General features: G+C 41.4%; 2 protein-coding genes across 5 annotated transcripts in view; both read right to left on the reverse strand.

Annotated features, from left to right (window-relative positions):
* LOC140688736 (uncharacterized) overlaps window positions 1-4644 on the reverse strand; it is an 87091-nt gene extending 82447 nt beyond the window's left edge. Inside the window, exons 1-3 of the mRNA XM_072948514.1 lie at window positions 4562-4644; window positions 3631-4184; window positions 3423-3538 (exon numbers count right to left, since the gene is read on the reverse strand). Coding sequence (XP_072804615.1) covers window positions 3432-3538; window positions 3631-4184; window positions 4562-4644 — 744 coding nt within the window. The 3' untranslated portion in view covers window positions 3423-3431. The remainder of the gene's footprint in view (window positions 1-3422; window positions 3539-3630; window positions 4185-4561) is intronic.
* Window positions 4645-12460: 7816 nt separating this feature from the next.
* The window catches only part of ANK2 (ankyrin 2), a 521075-nt gene continuing 515325 nt past the window's right edge, over window positions 12461-18210 (reverse strand). For 3 of the 4 annotated variants that reach the window (XM_072938390.1, XM_072938386.1, XM_031691199.2), the window contains one exon: window positions 12461-14755. In XM_072938390.1, coding sequence (XP_072794491.1) covers window positions 14741-14755 — 15 coding nt within the window. In that variant the 3' untranslated portion in view covers window positions 12461-14740. Of the gene's footprint in view, window positions 14756-17648; window positions 17741-18210 lie in introns of all 4 variants that reach the window. The other variant, XM_072938391.1, reaches the window with a different exon arrangement.

Genomic DNA, 18210 nt, shown 5'->3' on the forward strand with positions numbered 1-18210 from the left:
TATCTAAAATATACTTCTTATTATAAATCACAGTATCACAATGTGAGAAAAAAATGCTTTAAACTCTTCTTAACATGAATATGTGATAAGGTCAGAGTGCTAAATAGTATCACAGACACCTCTCAATCGCCTGTGCTTAGAAGACCAGAAGTAGGAAAGGATACTTATCCACAGTTCAAACTCCATTTCAGCTGAAACTAGTTAACTCTATTTTCACCAACCTTAAGAATTAATTACCAGGCTTGTGTTGATTTCACCATCTCAGTCTCCTTCTCGTCACCACCTGGTTCAGGTGCTAATCAGTGGTGAAACAGTCAAAGGTCTCCCTCACCCAAACAGCCTTTTCCAAACTACTTCAATTTAGTAAAATAGCATTTACTGAATGTAAACATGCTGGGCATTAGGCATTTGCTGGGGCACTGCCTTTCCTCTTGTTCCTTTAAGATAAAGAACTTCATTCCCTTCTGCCTATGTTCTGCGAGACCGAGGAAGCTCAGGAGAACAGGGTTGGCTCAATTAATGCAGGGGCTGAGGGTGAAGAAGAATCCCACCCATTGTGAATACAGAGGCAGAACAGAGGAGCAGTCGTCCTCCCCTCCCGCCCTGCCTCCCCCATCAAGGCTTTTGACCTTTCCTCAGCGCTTTGCTCTTGATTCAAGCTGGCTCCTAATACAAAACCCTGGATCAACACATAAATTTGGTTCTCTGCACTAAATCTTAGACCACTATTGGGGAACCCAGGCCAGAATCAAAAAGGACCTCTATTTATCAGTTTCTGTTTGTTGCAGGACGCATTCGTTGTTTCCAGGATAGCTCAGTCACCAGATCTTCCCCTGACAGGGGAGGGCATGAGGCCATAATCTGTTTACTCCATTTATTTCTAAGCCAGAGAGGAAGACCAATAAACACTGCTGTTAGCTCTTCTTGAAACCAAACTCTTATTTTAAAACTCCTCGTGAATTACTCTCTTCATTTTAATGATCAAGTCCGCTCATTTAATCCAAAAGAAGGAAATACATAAAATCCTAAGTAAAACACTATCCAAATAACCACCATGGATATCGTGAGAGGCAAGCCACCAATCACCTCATTTCATCTACAGAGTCCTGACATTTTAGCAACAGGGAAAAAAAATTCAGACATATTTAGTAGTAACCATGACATTTATTACTACAATAGCCTCATATTGCTAAAGAGAGAGCTCTGTTCTCTATGAATGAACAATTATTGAAGACAATATTTTTGTTTTTTTTTTTAACTCTCACTTTGCTTTGGCAGGTCCAGCCAGTCTGCAGGATGCATGTCTTCTTGCAGGACACATACCCTGCTGTAAACAAGCAGGATCCTATGGGACCTTCCAGGAACAGACCCCTCTCCCTGCTCCCCACCATGTCTACCACCTGCCTCTTATTTGTAGAAAATCTTTAGTTTCTTAGGCCTTCCCTGAGTTCCAAGAGAACTGAGAAAATGCAGAAACAAAGGAAAATAGTCAAGTATGACAAAATAATAATAGTTTAGCCATTAAACAAAGTTAAGGACCTTTAGTTCCTCCTCGAGGGCTATAGATAATATTCTTAGCCATATCCTAGAACTATTTTGCAGTTACTAAAACCCCACCCAGGTGGCAGAAGTTAACTGTATGCTGCCCACAAGCACATAGACCCCAGACTGGCTGGAATCAGAAGGTTGGTGATGGTGACTCCCAATTACCTCACCACAAATCAGTCAGAAGAATGTCCATGAGCTGATCACGCACCACAACCTTCTCCCTTACACTGCCTTTAAAAATCTTTCCCTGAAAGCCATCAGGGAGTTTGGGACTTTTGAACGTTAGCTTCCTGGACTCCTTGCTTTATGCCTGCAGAAAATGCTGCACCTTCCTTCACCACAACCCAGTGTCAGTAGATTGGCTTTACTGCACAAGGGTGAGCAGACCCATGTTTGGTTCAGAAACACTGCCACCACGTGAAAAGAAAGGTCATCAGGGCAAAGCCTCTTCACCCACCCTGAAACTGAGTGGAAAAGTCAGTACAAAAAAGTAGAAACAGAGTAGGAAGCCTAATTTTGGTTCCAGACCCCTGTGTAATCCTACTTTACTTACCAAATTAAAACTGATCTTTACCCCTAAAAGTTTTCCCCATCTGGCTGAGAACTCACAGGAGAGGGGATGTGATTCATTGTCACCTTCACATTTCACTACAAGCAGAGGGATGGATAATTAAGAATATTAACTTCCTTATATGTAAACCCAAGTTCAGATTTGGTTTATAAAAATTGTTTTCAAAAATTTATTTTGAAAGTGGAAATTCCAATCAACCTTTTGACTGTTTTGTTGAGTTAGTTGTTGGCCAAATTTAGGGTCACCTATAACTCTCATTAGCAATGACAAAGTGGCTGTGATATACGAGGCCAGAATGAAAGCACATTCAGAAGCCCCAGTCTGTGGTGAGATGAGAGGGTGGGGGCGAAGTTGTTAACGTTACATGTGTGATTCTGGGCTTATGCTGTGATTATCTGAAGGAGAGGAAGAACATTCATGCGTTAATCAGATTTTCTAAATAAATATTTATGAGCCACAACAATTTCTAATGCAATATAAAGCTCCAAACTGAACTTTCAACTAAATGTGAAATCAGCACAATTGTAAGGTCTCCTTTTTAAGGTTCAATAACTTAAAATATATAAATATTTCACTTATTTTATGACGTAAGTTAGTAAGGATTTCTGCAAGGTAAGGAATGAAACTATGAAGTTTCACAAATAGAAATGAGTCTAATGGGTCATTAGACATATTACAGTTTTACTAAATTGGAACAGGTATATTATATAAAATTTATTTTGCTTTTATTTCCTTCTATTTTACAATATACACTGTTTTGTTACTTGTGAAAGGAGTATATTTTCAAAGCAGAAAACCTGGAAAGCACAGAATAGAAAAAGAATAAAAGTTAATTCTTGTACTAGCAGATGTCATCTTGTCCTTTCTCCATGTTGTGCATGAATGTGTGAGAGCCTATGTGTATGAGTGTGAGAACCTGTGAGTGTGACCAAGTGCGTGTGCATGCATGTGTCTCAGATGCTAAATGATACTTTTCTGCTGACTCAGAGCTTGGAGTGTTTGCAAGGCCCAAAGGGCAAGAACCATAGGTGCTTGGCCATCCCCCCATGCAGGACAAGCTGAGTTTGTGAAACCAGTTTGGCAACCCGAGCTCATCACTCACTCGGCAAGAATCTAACAGAAAGGGGACCGTGAAAGAAGAGCCAAGACTGACGGCGTGGAGTACAAGTTTCCTCTGCTAACTGAAAGTACAGCGTTCCCAGGAAATCTCTGTAAGCCGAAATGACACAGAGCAAAGACCTAAAGGTCACATCCGGCTAACGGGTACACAAAATAAATGGAGAAAAAAAGCACAGATGCTCACAGACACGGCTCAAAGGTATGGTGGCCTGATGCTGAGTTGCCAAGTGTAGTCTGGGGGAAGGAGCTTGGAGGTGGGGCTCTTGCGGCTGGGGACACGCGCTGCCCCTATAAGGGCTCCTGCAAAACAAACACTGAACGCTATTTTTGATTTTTGCCTTTTCCCGTATACACTAAAATCCTAAATTCAGCTAGTGAAAACAGGTACTTACGTAGGTGTTTCGTAAAGGTGACGTGGCATGAAGTGAACTTTCGAAAACTGAGGGTGCCTGCACCTTGCTGAGACCGCTGACGTCCTGTGAGCTCCCCTCTCACTCCCCAGCTAAGCACGGGGAGCTTCATGGAAGCCACCTGCACGGTAAGCACGTGTTCTCTGTAACCGAGGAGACCGACACCGCCTGCTCCGGCCCAAAGAGTGCGAAGCGGTCCACCGGGGCAGCGCAGAGGCAAGGAGCAGGTCTGCCCTGGTACGGCCTGCACTTCCAGAGATTCACAGGGCAAGCGGCACAACGGCCAAGCGGACAGGGAAGGGGGACTGACCTTGAGGTGGCGCAAGAAGAACTCAGTATGAGGACATGCAGCGTGAGGCGGCCCCCAAAACAGAGTATTGGTAGCTGGGGTTAGGTGGGCAGTTATCAAGCAGCCGGCAGACGGGCTCCAGAGATCGGAGCTGCCGTCAGAGCCGCAGGACTGAAACAGGCCCTCGGGCCAAATCACGTGTGCGCATGCGTGCGCGGACACGCATGCGCGCCACAGACCACCCCTCCTAATCCCTCGTTTTTTTCCAGAACGTTAGTTACGCATACGTGTATTTGTATATGCATTTTTCCTTTGCAAAATAACATTTTACCCCACATACCAGCAACTCTCCGAAAATTTATCAGCTGCTTGTCAGTCAGAACACGTTACAGCTTTATTTTAATAAACCCTGTCCTTGATAGTTGTATTCAATTTTATAAAAAGGTTATTTTCAAAAAGGTTGATTTTGGTATCACCATCAGGATTTTCTTTTCTTTTTGGTGTTTTTTTCGACCCTCCTTCCTGGACCGCACGACTGCTCTCTGTCTCTTGTCTCTACCGCCTCAACCCATTCTACCCAGCACTTTCCTGGTCAAGTATCTGCTGTGGTTGTGTAGGGCCAACCACATAGCATCCAGACTCCAAAGCCTGGTATTCAAGACTATCTGTAATTTAATGTTAAAAATCTTCTCCGATTTACTTCTCATCATTCCCCAAAACTAGCTTCCTCCGTCTTGAAAACTGATCTATTCCTAGTCCCTGAATCTGCCTTACACACGCCCTCCTTCCTGGCTGTGCTCTTCCCTTCCTCTAGGTTCCTCTCTACCTACCTGGGAACGGTAGTTGGAAATTTTGGCCTGAAAGGTGAGGATGGGAGAGATATGGAATGGATTTGGGGAAACAGCAGATTCTAGTCAAGTTTGTCTTAAATTAAGCTGGGAAAAGCTATGGGGGAACATTCGCAGCGGCTGTGGAGAGGAGAGAGGGAGAGATTAGCGTGGAGATCAACAGCCATTGCAATGGAGAGATTACAGTGCTTTTATGGTAACAAAATATTGCTTAAATAACAAGGTACAGGATGCAATTGCATGATTATATGCTTCGGAAAAGCTCCCAAGAAAGTCATTTTCTATAAAGACAAAACTGACTTGCCAGCCAGCTACAATTAATAACATTTTATTAGACATTTGGGCTGCCTTTCATTACACAAGTAATTCCCAATATGATGGAGCAGTTATTATAAATGTGGCTTCTGGCATCAGAGCTCTCACATCCCAGCCCTACCACTCCTGGCTGCGAGACCTTGGGCAAGTACTTCACTTCTTTGTACCTCACCTTCCTCTGCTGCAAAATGGGAAGGCTAACTCCATGTACCTCAACAGGAACGTTGTAGTGTACAAGCAAAGTGCTTAGAACAGTATCTGCTCATAAGAAGCTCTCAAAAACTGTTAGCTATTTTTAAAAGAATAGAATAATATCTAAACAGATTTGGGTTTAAATAGCTTTTACTTGTTTAATAATTAAACTTAAATGTGGTTAAATTTTCACTGAACGGTCACTGTAGTCACTATGTGAATCTGACTGCAAGCTACAATCACAGCCTGTTAGAGCTGGCAGAGGTCTTAAAGTCTTCCAGCCCACACCCCCTCCCCATTTTCCCAGTAAAACTGAGATTTTGAAAAGTCCAGCAACTTTTCCAGTCACAGATCTCCAGAGCTGGGAGATTTCCACTCTATTTGTAGCGACCACCACTTGGAGCCGCTGGGCAAATGACCTATCGTCTGCTGCCCTCTAGTGGCACGTTGGGGAAATTTTCTTATGAACAACAATAGAAAAAAGATCATCCAGTTCATTTCTGAATATGGGAGGGTGGGGGTTAGGGGTACTGAGCCTCCGTGGAGTTGAAATTTCGGGTATATCTTGTAGCAGGCCCTCAGTATTGTGGTTCCATATCCACATTTCCCAACTGAGGATTGTGTAAGTACTACAGTATTTACTATTGAGAAATAGCTGCATATAACTGCACCCTCACAGTTCACACCTGTGTTGTTCAAGGGTCATCTGTAAAACAAGAACTACTTATTCGCAGAAGTTTCAACAGGCATGTACCAAAGTCTATATGCTATTTGCATTATGAAGTGAAAGTTAAAACTGCTAGATGTTTGTTACTATTTATATTTACTAGTAGCTAAAATTCTTTCCATACAAATCATATGCAGAATTATTCCTCTTTTTGCATACAGATCTTCCTTAACTTACAGTGGGGTTATGTCCTGATAAACCCGTTGAAAGTTGAAAATATTGTAAGTCAAAAATGAATTTAATACACTTAATCTACCAAACATCATAGCTGAAACTAGCCTACCTTAAACATGCTCAGAACACTTACATTCGTCTAAAGTTGGGCAAAATCATCTAACACAAAGCCTACTATATAATAAAGTGTTGAATACCTCATGTAATTTATTGAGTTCTCTACTGAGAGTGAAAAACAGAACGGTTATCTGGGGACAGAATTGTTGTAAGTGTATCAGATGTTTATCCTTGTGATGGCATGGCTGACTGGGAGCTGTGGCCACTGCCCAGTGTCATGAGAGAGAATTGTACACATACCATTAGTCTGGGAAAAAATCCAAATGGAAAATCCTTAGTGCCTTTAATTTATTTTTAAAAATCCAGGTTACTAGACAAAAGCCAATGAAGTAAAAGTAATTTCCTATTAAGAACAAATTTTGCTCAAAAGTGCAACATCATTTGTGAATACATCTTACATGTAAATTATTTCGATTTGCATCATGTAACAAACAGAAGAATCCTCTATTTGTTACACATTCTTTCTATTCTTTTGCTTTAAATAATTTCATGAATGTATTAATTTTGAATCATTTACATGTGATGATTCATAAATATTCCATAAATGATATTACTTTACAAAGAGACAGGTGAACAAGCTTTGATACAAATGAAAATGGGAATATTTTCAATGAAATTTTGCCATTTGCAACAACATAGATGACTTAAAGGGTATTATGCTAAGTGAAATCAGCCAGACAGAGAAAGACAAATACTGTGTGATATCCCTTATATGTGGAATCTAAAAAATACAACAAACTAGTGAATATAACAAAAAAGAACAGACTCATGGATATAGAAAATAAATAGTGGTTACCAGTAGGGGAGGGGCAAGAGAGGGGTAGAGGATTAAGAGGAACAAACTATTATGTATAAAATAAGCTACATGGATATATTGTACAGCACAGAGACTATAGCCAATATTTTATAATAACTATAAATGGAGTATAACCTTTAAAATTGTGAATCACTATATTTTACATTTGTAACATAATATTATACATCAACTGTATGAAAATTCTGAAAATCTTACTAAAATTAAAAAAAAAAACCCTGGTTGGGGGGTGTGGCAGGAAAAGAAACAAAAAAGGAATGCTTTTGCTGGTGATAAAGGTAATCTGTATATTGGAATTCACAAAATGGAGCCTGCCCCAGTGGTCTGGCCCACGTCACAAATCTCAGTCAGCCCCCACTGTCAAAGAAACGTAATATGCCAATCACACTGATCACAAGCCTCCGACTTAGCTTTGGCTAGCTTACCTGACTCTAGAAAATAGGACCTGCAAACCTTGTAAGGGAATACATGACCTCCTGGCCAATCGTGCCATTTCCGAGTTGCCTCCTCTAGTGTTCTATCAAGCTCACTCTTGCCCCCAAACCCTTGAATAAAGAACATGAAACATGTTACTAAATTGTTCTGTTTTTGTCTTATGACACTGATGATGCTGAAGGCCGTTGAGGAGAGACATGTGGTTGTGTGTGGTATGGAGTCAGAGATGAGGTTCTCTCTCTCATTGCAAAAGCTGTGCCAAGATGGGCATGACTTAAATGTTCTTAACCAACTTATTTGAACATTAATTTATTTGAACATTTGTTAAGAAAGTGCTGATCATTTTAAGGGAGAATATATGACTTCTGACTTCTTAAAAAGATACAAAAATCAAGACTGGATACTACATTTTACCAAATGCCTTTTGGCCATCTATAGAAATGATCACAGATTGTTTTTCTCTGTTTACCTTTCAATGTGAGTAATTAAATTAACAGCTACTAGTAATGAGCCATTTTTGCATTTTGGAATGGAGTCACTTGGTCAGAGTTTATTATTTTTTAAAGTGTGTGCCAAATTATATTTGCTATTTTATTTGTGATTTTTACATAGCTATGCCTTAGAAAAACTGGTCTATGGGTTTTTGTTAATGTTGTTATTTTGAATGTTTTTGATTGTATCCTGTCCAGTTTTGGTACCAAAGATATGTTGCTTTGTAGAAAAAAAACATGAAAAAAGGAAAATTTTCTGTTCTCCCAGGGCCCTGTGGCAGTGTAAATGCTATTGGAATTATCTGTGTAATTAAAGCTTAATAGAATCCATCTGTGACAGCACAGAGTTCTGGTGCTTTCTTGGGGGTTTAAATCTTTGGCTACTTTCTTAATTTCTCCCACAGTCACTGAGTGTATTAAGATCAGTGTTCTCCAGAGAAGCTGAACCCATAGGACATATATAAGTAGACAGAAAGAGACCTATTGTGAGGAACTGGCTTACGCAATCTTGAAGGCTGAGAGGTCCTGCGATCCACTGTCTGCAAGCAGGAGGCCCACGGAAGCCCGTGGTGTAGTTCCAGCCCAGCCCGAAGGCCTGAGAAGCAGGGGACCACTGTACAAGTTCTGGTCCAAGTCCCAAGGCTGGAGAACCAGGAGCACTGACATCTAAGGACAGAAGATAGATGTCCTAGCTAAAGCAAATTCATCCTCCATCTGCCTTTTGTTCTGTTTAGGCCCTTAATGAACTAGATGAGCCTCACCTGTACTAGTGAGGGCGGATCTTTACCCAGTCTGCCCAGCAAACGCTAAACTCGCTGGAAAAGGCCGCACAGACGCCCAGAAATAATGTGGTACCAGCCATCTGGGCATCCGTCAGCCCAGTCAGGTTGACAGATTAAATTAGCCATCACATTGGGGTTTACCTTTATTGTCTCTTCTGTGATCAATTTTAGTAATTTCTGTTTAAACAAAATCATCTCTTTTATTCAGGTTTCTAAATTTACTTACATAAAGTTAGGTAATTTTTTTATATAATTATTTCTTCCCTGATTATCTCCCTAAAGGTGTTCTGTTTCCAACTCCTGTGTGTGTGTGTGTGTGTGTGTGTGTGTGTGTGTGTGTGTGTGTTGGGGGGGTTCCATGACACCAGCTGGATGGGTCAAATCTGACACCATCTACCCAGAGACAGCATCAGATCCCACCGGTTAAGGGCTGGGTCTTACAAGACTGTCCCTTCCTTCACCCCACTCCTCTGCCCCAGCTTCAGACACTAGTCAGAACCCCAGGTTGTCTCCTGTGTCACCAACCGGCTCTAGAGATGCCAACGACCACCTGTGACTCTCAGGGGTGACAGCATGTGCTTGTGGAGGCCATTTTCTGAGCTATCAATTATTTGTGAGTTACTTGGAAAATTCACATGGGATCCAACTCATTCAGAAGTTGCTGCTATGCGAGTGCCATGGAAGCCTTCTGTCACAGCCTGGAGGAGCGCTGAACTCTGGTCCACGCCCAAGAAAAACAGGCTCGATGTGTATTTCATGCTGACATTGTAAACCCATTGTTTCTGCACATCCTCAAAGCCAGCTGTTGTGTTCACATCCACCTCCATCAGCCCAGGGCTCTGCCAGCACTTCTCTTTGAAGCAGCTGAGCTGGCCCTGCTGCCAGTGGGGAACATTCAGTAGGGGAATTTGGGTGGCTTTATCTAATTCCACAGTTTTGAAAGTGAAGAAAAATGAAAACCAAAAATAGAGTATGTGTGGGAAGTTTAAAAAAAGGATGGGAAACCAGAACCATGCTTTAGGGCCTGGGAAGAAAAAGAGACTCTGAAGAACCCTTCCTCTGAAGGGGAAGTGAATCGAAGGGCGAGCTGACAAGCGTGTCGCGTGAGCCCCTGAGAGCAAGCACTTAACTCTATTCTCTGACCTGAAAGGCTAATACTTTCAATACCTACCCAGAGCTCACTCCTCCCCACACAAGCGGAAGGTCACAAGTATGAGTCTGTAACTAATGGCCTTCAAGGACACACAGGCCACCGTGGCACTCCCGGATTAGAGGGGTTGACAAATGGGGCAGGACTGGCTGCCCTCCCCTGGTCCGGTGAGGCCAGAGGATTCTGAAGCAGGCACCATCAGCCCTCCTTACCCTCGGTCCACGTTCATGGATTCAACCCACTGCAGATCAGTTTTTCTTTGGTTGAATCCCTGGATGTGGAACCCACAGATTTGGAGGGCTGACTTTACCACACAATTTTGCGTAATGAACTTGAGCATCTGTGGGTTTTGGTATCGTGGGGGTCTGAAACTGATCCCCCTGGGCTAACGAGATATGACTGTATTATTACCTCTTATTTTATTGATGAAGGAATTGTGTTCCAGAGGGTAAACTTTCATGAAGTCATGTAAATATTGACATAGCTGGACTGATTCCAATCCAGTCTTATCCAAAATCACCTATTTAACCTTTGTGTCATATTACTTCACTGAAACATCTCAAGGATTTGTCAACTGAACACTTCCACTGATTGAAGAGACCCACTAAAGTACTACAAATACTGCTGTCATATCTCTGGCTACTGTCCATAACAGCTCTACCCAAAGTATATTCATACATATCATTTACTCCATACCATGGAGCTAATTCAAAGCAAGCAAGCAAGTACTTTTGTTTTTCCCAGCAAGTCTGAATGTAACCAAAAAAGAATATTTTAACTTGCGTGCAGGGTTTGGGAATGAAAATTTTTCTTATGATAGTTGAAGATTTTCTTAAATGTTTCTATTATTAGAGTGAGAAAAGGTTGTATTACATCTTTACTTAGGTGTTTCATTCTGAGATTGTGATTGTAATTGTAACTTCAATTAGATCAGAAACAGAAATCATACCTTAACTGAAGGAAGGAGAGTGTGTTTTCAAGCAGGTAGCAGCAGCTGAAGACAGACTTTCAAACAGTTCTTTTCAAAAGTGTAATGAAAACAAGCAGACCATCTTTGTGCCATTAATCAAGAAAAGCATGTCGTGATTTGGGTTCTCATTAAATATTTGTTTAGCTTCCCTTTATCTGTTTTACTCATGTGCTTGTCTACTTGCCCACACATAGACCTTCTGTGATGACATAAATTAAATGACACGGGCAACTTCAAGTTCAAATTCAAGTCTGTGTCAATGTGCCTGCACGGAATTTGCACCTCCTTATGGCTAATTCAAGTCATTTATGAGCTGCACATAATCTTCCCTCAGTCTGGAGGGTTCCGCCTCACCTTACACTTTAAATGTATTTCTGTAAAAGGTCATGTAAACCACTGTTCTTTTTGTACTGGGGTCTGCACACCACACAATAAAACGTGGGAAGACACTGAGCAGCCTCTGATGCTTTCATCTCCTTGATCAAACTCAAGGCAATGGAAGCCCAGAGCTTCTGTCAGCAGAAAGCACAGCACATGAAACAGATGGGTGGAAGACGGATGGTCACACACACACTCCTACTTGGGGAAATTTTTTTTAACTTTGATTCTTTTCTTTGAAAAATTTCAAGCATAGTTGGTACTTTAATTTTGGAAGATCTTGTAAATCAACCAGGCAGAAGAGCTTCCTATCGCATACTGGGTAAGATGGAAATAAAACCTACTCAGTTTTTAAACTGTGTCTTTCTGTTTTTGCAGTAGAAAAATATTATTACAGCAACACTAAGGGGATTTTTCAAAAACCAAAAAATACACTCCAAATAGAACAAGTTTCAGTTTTGCATATTCCAGCCCTTGTCTTTATATTAATGGATCAATTTATAATTTCTAATTCTCAGGCTATAAGAGATGAATAGAACCCCAGAGCGAAATGCTGTTCCCAAAGGCAGGAGGTGTTTTCGGAGAGTCCTGACCTTATAGGAGAGAAGTGAAATGGGGCCCCAGGCTGTGCTGCTGACCCCTGGTTACCCTCTCTCCTCACCTCCTCCAACCCACATATTCCTATTTCTCATTTACTAGCGATCCCCAAACTAAAAATCAATATTTATTTTCCCCCTTTGCATAAGAGTAGCAATAAAATTTCTCTGAGGGCAGGGTCAACATCTTTCTATTCCTCCCAGGGCTTAATACAGAGTTGGGCATATCACACATTCTGCTACCAAAGGAAAACGAGAAACTTGCACGTCTTGGGGAGTGATGGAATTGTTAGGGATCTTGATTGTGGCGGTGGTTTCATAGGTGTAGACATCCATCAAAAGTCACCCAATTGTGCATCTGAAATATGTGTAATTTACTCTACAGAAATTATACCACAATGAAGTTAAAAAAAAAAAGAACAAAAGCAAGTCGTGCCTTTCTTTTGGCTTCACATCTATCTTGTCTCTCTAATATTAAGTTTCTCATCTCCTGAAATCACACGTGAGTGATAAAGAAGAACCAATCACTGTTGCCACATTTAACACTTGTACATTTTATTTAATTAAATCAGCCATTGTACACATTGCAGCTATGTATTGTTAGTGTTGTATTTTTTTTCCGTTAACTAATACATGCCCTCATAGATATATTCAATTAGTGTTATCACCATGGGAACAAGATGCTGATTCGTCAACTGAAAATTCACTTCTTCTCACAGTATTCAAGTTTTCTGATTACACAGCAAAAATCAAAACTGAAAAAAAAAAAGGTGAATAACCATTATGTTGTTACACAGACATCATCTGCACTGCAAATAACACAACAGAAATGCTTTTCTTGAGCTCCAGTGAAGGTTTGGACAAGAAGGCCGTGGTGAGTCTCAAAAAGTTTCACCACTGGCCTCCTTCATTTTGGCTGCCAAAGAATGCTTTATTTCCTATCCAACTGCCAAACAGTACTAGCCTTTGAGGCTGAGGAGATCTGGCTTGTGGGAAACCTCCCTCCCAGGAAATTTTCTCTCTTGGCAACATTACTTGAAATGATGAAGTGCCATTGTTTGTCGTATTTGCTTTTGACATTCGGAACAATGAGTCATTTTTGCACAACAGGAAAAGACCAGATAGAATTGGAAAATGTTCAATCCCTGGAGGATAGACTCTGGTTTTTAAAATCTTTTTAATCTCATCTTCATTGAATATACTTTTCTTTAACAAATAACTGATTCAAAATGTATACTGTTTATATGAATATATTTGTGAATATATATATATGTTAAAATGCTACACAGCATCAAACACTAGAGGAATAAGGAATAGGACGTGGAAATCACTCAGATGATTAAAGTCCCTTCTCTGAAACAAACAGGAAAGTGCACGAACACACTTCAGAGTTTCCAAGGGAGTTTGGATTTCAAATAAATAAATCAAAAGTTTTAACCCAAACCAAATTTTTCAGGATTTCTCAATCTAGTCTGCAAGCTAAAAAACAGACCTAGCTGAAAAGTGAACAGTGCTTGCTGAGGGTCAAAAGAATGAAAACCATTAATGTGATCAGAAGAGGGGTCTGGACTGTGGTTTTGATTCTTCAATGCTACATGCAGGTATCATAGAAGATATAAACCCAGAGGGGGGTAAAACAAAAGAAGAAGAAACCACTCCAACATGGTGAAGGAGCTTAACCATTTGTGTAGTGGGCAAATCTTGTTTCCAATGAATTATCTACAGTGCAGTGGCCAGGAGAAAGTACCACCAATAAGACAGCGTGGTTTGCTAAAGCAGCAATGAAAACTGGAAAACTACAGTAGTTATAGCTTTTTAAAATACCCTGCCAACGTGTCCCAAATCCAAAGGACCTGAAGATGCCGGACAGCACAGGATGCAGCTGCCAGCACCTGAGTACCTTATTGTTTCCTTCTGGTCACCTCCGCTCCCTTCCTGCCCTCCCTCAGTGGCTGTTGGCAAGTCATAAATCACGGCTGGCCAGCATCAGCAGTAAGTGCTTAGTTAGGACAGTTCTTCAAGGTTATTAGTCCATCGCTAACTAGGAGCAAGGGCTACTCTGGAAGTTCTAAGGACATGGTAGGTCTGAAGTGCTTCTTTTGCAGTAGAACTGTATTATCATTCGATTGTGTTAGCAATATCTTAATGAACCATTGTTCAGCAATTTCTAGAGGCCTTTATTCTGTGATGCCCAGTGTAGTTATGATAGGCAGTGGTTTTAATTTTAACGTGTTGTCCATCTGAGCATTTTAGCTATATACATTGTACACAGATCTCTCTTTGTAGGATTCCTATGTGTCATCATTGGAAGAGGTCTGCAGGTGAAGTTCTTCTGTTCAATGGATTTTCATGGAGCTTGTGCAGAAGCCAAGAAGAACAACGGAGGTGGCCAGTTCCCAGGTTAGCACAGACACAACAAAGTAGTGGATACAGCATCCAGAATGAAGGATGCTATCTTTGGTCACAAATTAGCTTACAGTTAAAGAGGATGGGGGAAAAACTCAAACGAGATGCCATGTATTTGCTAGAAGTGGAAATATCAGGGTATCCCATTAATCCGGCCAGTTAGGTCAGCCCTCTAATGAAATGGGAAGTTGCATATCAAGTGAATGCGTGGTTTCTGTTGTGAGAATTGGGCAGCCCCCTCATTTGGCCTCTTGCTTCAAGTCCTCCTTGCAGAAGTGCCTAAGGAGTTGCTGGAGGTCGTGCTGGAGGTCGTCCTGGTCTAGTGCTTCTGGGACATCCTCCAGGTGCTCCAAGTAAACGCGTTTTCCGTGCTGGTCCTTCACCACAGCCCTCTTCTGGGTTCTAGCTTTACTCATGGTTGTCCTGGAGGGAAGAGACAAGAGAATATCATGCTCTTTCTTCACTGCTAACAGGCAGCTGCTACCTTTGGTAAGAGGGGACCCATGACATGAAGGTAGTGCTTCCTGTCTGACCCCTAGGTATTTCTGTACCAGGGGCTAGTGTAACAACTACTGCCACATTCTCCCCCATCTTCACTGACCCGTGAGATTTTTTTCAAGTGTTTTGGAACAAGGAGTATTTTTTTTAACCTTAAGAAATATTTCAAGTAAGTGAAACCATGCTTTCATATGATTCTCTCAAAAAGTAACCATAGGCTCATTCATGTTTTGATTAGGGTGAGCTGATGTAAGAGAACGTGGCTCCTTCTGAAATAGCTATTCCATACATACTTTTTGACAGGGTACAGAAAATAGTTTTTAATTGAATTTCTTTAAAACACCACAGCTTCCAGCTTAACCCATAAGTCACTTCCCAACTCCCTGAAAGTGTTCTCAGAGAACTTTTCCAAATGGCATAGACCTATAAAAACTGCAAGATGACCCTATCAATATACGGGAAGATGACTACCAGCAGGAGGTGAAGGTCTGCCCGGGCTCCTGCAGCCTCATCTGGAGATGGAGAGGGAGGGGAGGAAAAGGGAAACCACCGAGACACAAATCTCTCCGCCGTCCCCTCAGAGCCCATGCTCCAGGCCCGCTTTATGCCTCCCACGGCCACTCGGCAGTCTGCGGCTTTCTCGGCCCCCTCATCAGACCGGTGGTTGCTTGAGAGAAGGGGTTCTGACGTCCGAGGATATCGGTACTGTCTGTTTTCCTGTGTTCTTACCTGAAAGGGATTCTCTTGTGAGTCGTTCCCTCTCTACTTGGAAATAATGCTTTTTCATTCCACAAAGATATGGTGAACGTGTCTTATAGGCCAGGTGCTATTATTATAGTAACAAATCAGGAAACTGGATCTCAGAGAATTTAAGCAGAGCTCCAAGTGAAAAATAACCCAGTTAATATGCAGCTGGGCCAAGAGTCAAAGATTCCAGAGCTTGAATCCTTAAGTCAGGCTGCACAGCGTCATGCTTTACACTGCTGTCGGAAGGATCCGTTTTCCTAGCTTTACCCAGCATTTTCCTTGTGGATTCCTAGTGTCTGGAGGCTGGAGGCTCGGGCTGGGGGCTGCCCTCATCATTACTCTCCCTTCCAATACTGCTCTGCATTTGTTAAAATCACCTTGAGTTTTAGAAAATGGCTGACTTCAGCCAAAACGCGTCCAGCTTTCCTTTGGACGGCTCATCCCCTCCTCTCGTGTTCTCTTACCTCCGATTCTACATGTGAATTATTTTGTATCTAAGAGCAAACTTTAATTTGTTCCTTTGGATAAAATTGTCTAATTTAGTTCCAGTGGTTGAAATCAGGGTATGTTTTCTAACCATTCAGCACCCATATACAGTCTTTTCTCCAAAAAGGCAAATATGTGACTATTTCTGCCAAAAGCTGGTAGAAACACCCAAGGCATTGGTGTTGGGGGTTAAGCTTCCGTCAGAGGAGAGGACATTCCCTGGTATCTTGTGCCCAAGTATGTAGATGAATGTGTTTATGCACATGCACATGTATCCGACTCAAGCAACGGGATGAATTTACTTGTAGATATCTCAGGGGAGCTGTGGGTATGATAAAATGTGTTCAGCGACATATAAGATAAAATGCTGTAGATCACAAATTGTCTCCCATAACTAAGTAGCTCTGGGACTGGACTGAAATGTCTGTATCCCTGGATTCAAATTCACTAGCCGTCACTGAGAATTTTGAATTAATTGGTCTCTAAATCTATCCCCATTTGAAGATCTCATGATGCCAGGGTGTGCGTGGTTTATGTGGTTCCATCTGAACAACTGGATAAAAGACTTAAAAGTTCAGAGTATAAAAAGCACTTTATCCTTAATTCATGTAGCACTTTTAAAGCTCTGTGAGCAATTACTCTCTTAAATTCCTAGCTGGGGTTGTTTTTCACATGTGTTTGGAGGGTAGAACTGTGACAGAACCTTTAATTTCACTGTTCTAATTATTATGTTCTACAGGCTAAAACATAGCTTGGTAGAGTACTATAAATGACAATCTTTCTCTTCAATGAAGTGAAAAGCACAATAGTAACTTCAATTCCCATTGTGTCTTTTCACTGCGAAGCTGAGAACATTTTATTAATGCTTACAGTGCTGCTAGAGGCTCAGAAAAGTGAGGGCAGACCAAGGCAACAGTGCCCAAGTTCACACATTAAATAGGTGAAGAGGATGGGGGCGGACCAGAGAGCCTCACAGCCAGATCCTCTCATATGCACAATTATGAGCCACCAACTGCTTTTATGATATTTTGGTAACTTATTACAGCCCCTGGTTTCAGCATCACTGGGTACATTTAGGTTCATGGGTATCAAACTCATGCTCGTGTTATTGGCCACTCACATGCAGAACCATGAAACAGCTTGCTTCAAACAAATGAAAAAGCATACGCCATTCAAAGGAATGATTTATCAAGATTGAGCTGAAGGCAGTTGGTCACAAGATTAATTTGTGAGCAACTGATTAGAGTCCTCTTACAATGCTCTCCAAATCTATCAACACTATGGAATATCCCAGCTGGTTGGTCTCAATGAAACTGATGACTTGCTGAAAACACAGGGAGTGACTGTGTAAACAGTCATCTGACTATCATCATGCCTTAGTCTTACTTGTAAAGCATCAAAAGGACACTTCCGGTATGGCACAGTGCCAGATCCACCTCTTGACAGAAGCCTTAGACTGCAGGGAGAGTCTGCAGTTTCCAAGGGGCCTTTGGGTGTATGCAGGGGCTCTATTTTCCTTTCCCTGAAATTAGAAAACTTTTTACAGGTGTTAGTTGGCAAAGCATCACCCCATGCTAACCCAAACCTTCTAATTATTGATCCATCCTCCTTCAGGACTTCATTCTCTACTAAACTGGGGGAGTGGACTTTCATGTGGCTACCTGTGTAGCTCAAAGCCTAAAGTGAGGGGGAAAAAAAAGAAGACAAAGCCCATCATAAACCATAGATTTTAACATAATCTATTACTTTGCTTAATGAGTAGTCAGTATGAAAATATATGCTTGAGAGGATAAAGAAAAACAATTGTTAGGAGCAGATCTAAGTACTGAGTTTTATTTAACAAGTCTGTTATATTCCTCCCATTTGTTGTATTACTTTACAAGTGTCGTTAACTATACTGGTTGACTTCTAATTTCCTCCTTGCCTCACCCAATTCCTTTCTATAGTGCAGACTCTAATTATAAATTTAATGAATTATGACCAGAAGCAAAAACAAGCAACAAACAAATAAAGCCCAAACTGTAGAACTCAGATAATTGATCATTTGATTGTCCAAGGCCACCAGCTGTCAAAATGTGAAGAACTAAAAGTATTTAAAATAAGGTTTGCTCTTAATATCCCAGTGCATTCATACATAACCTCAACAC

This window comes from Vicugna pacos, chromosome 2, assembly GCF_048564905.1.
Source record: "Vicugna pacos chromosome 2, VicPac4, whole genome shotgun sequence".
NCBI classification, from domain to species: Eukaryota; Metazoa; Chordata; class Mammalia; order Artiodactyla; family Camelidae; genus Vicugna; species Vicugna pacos.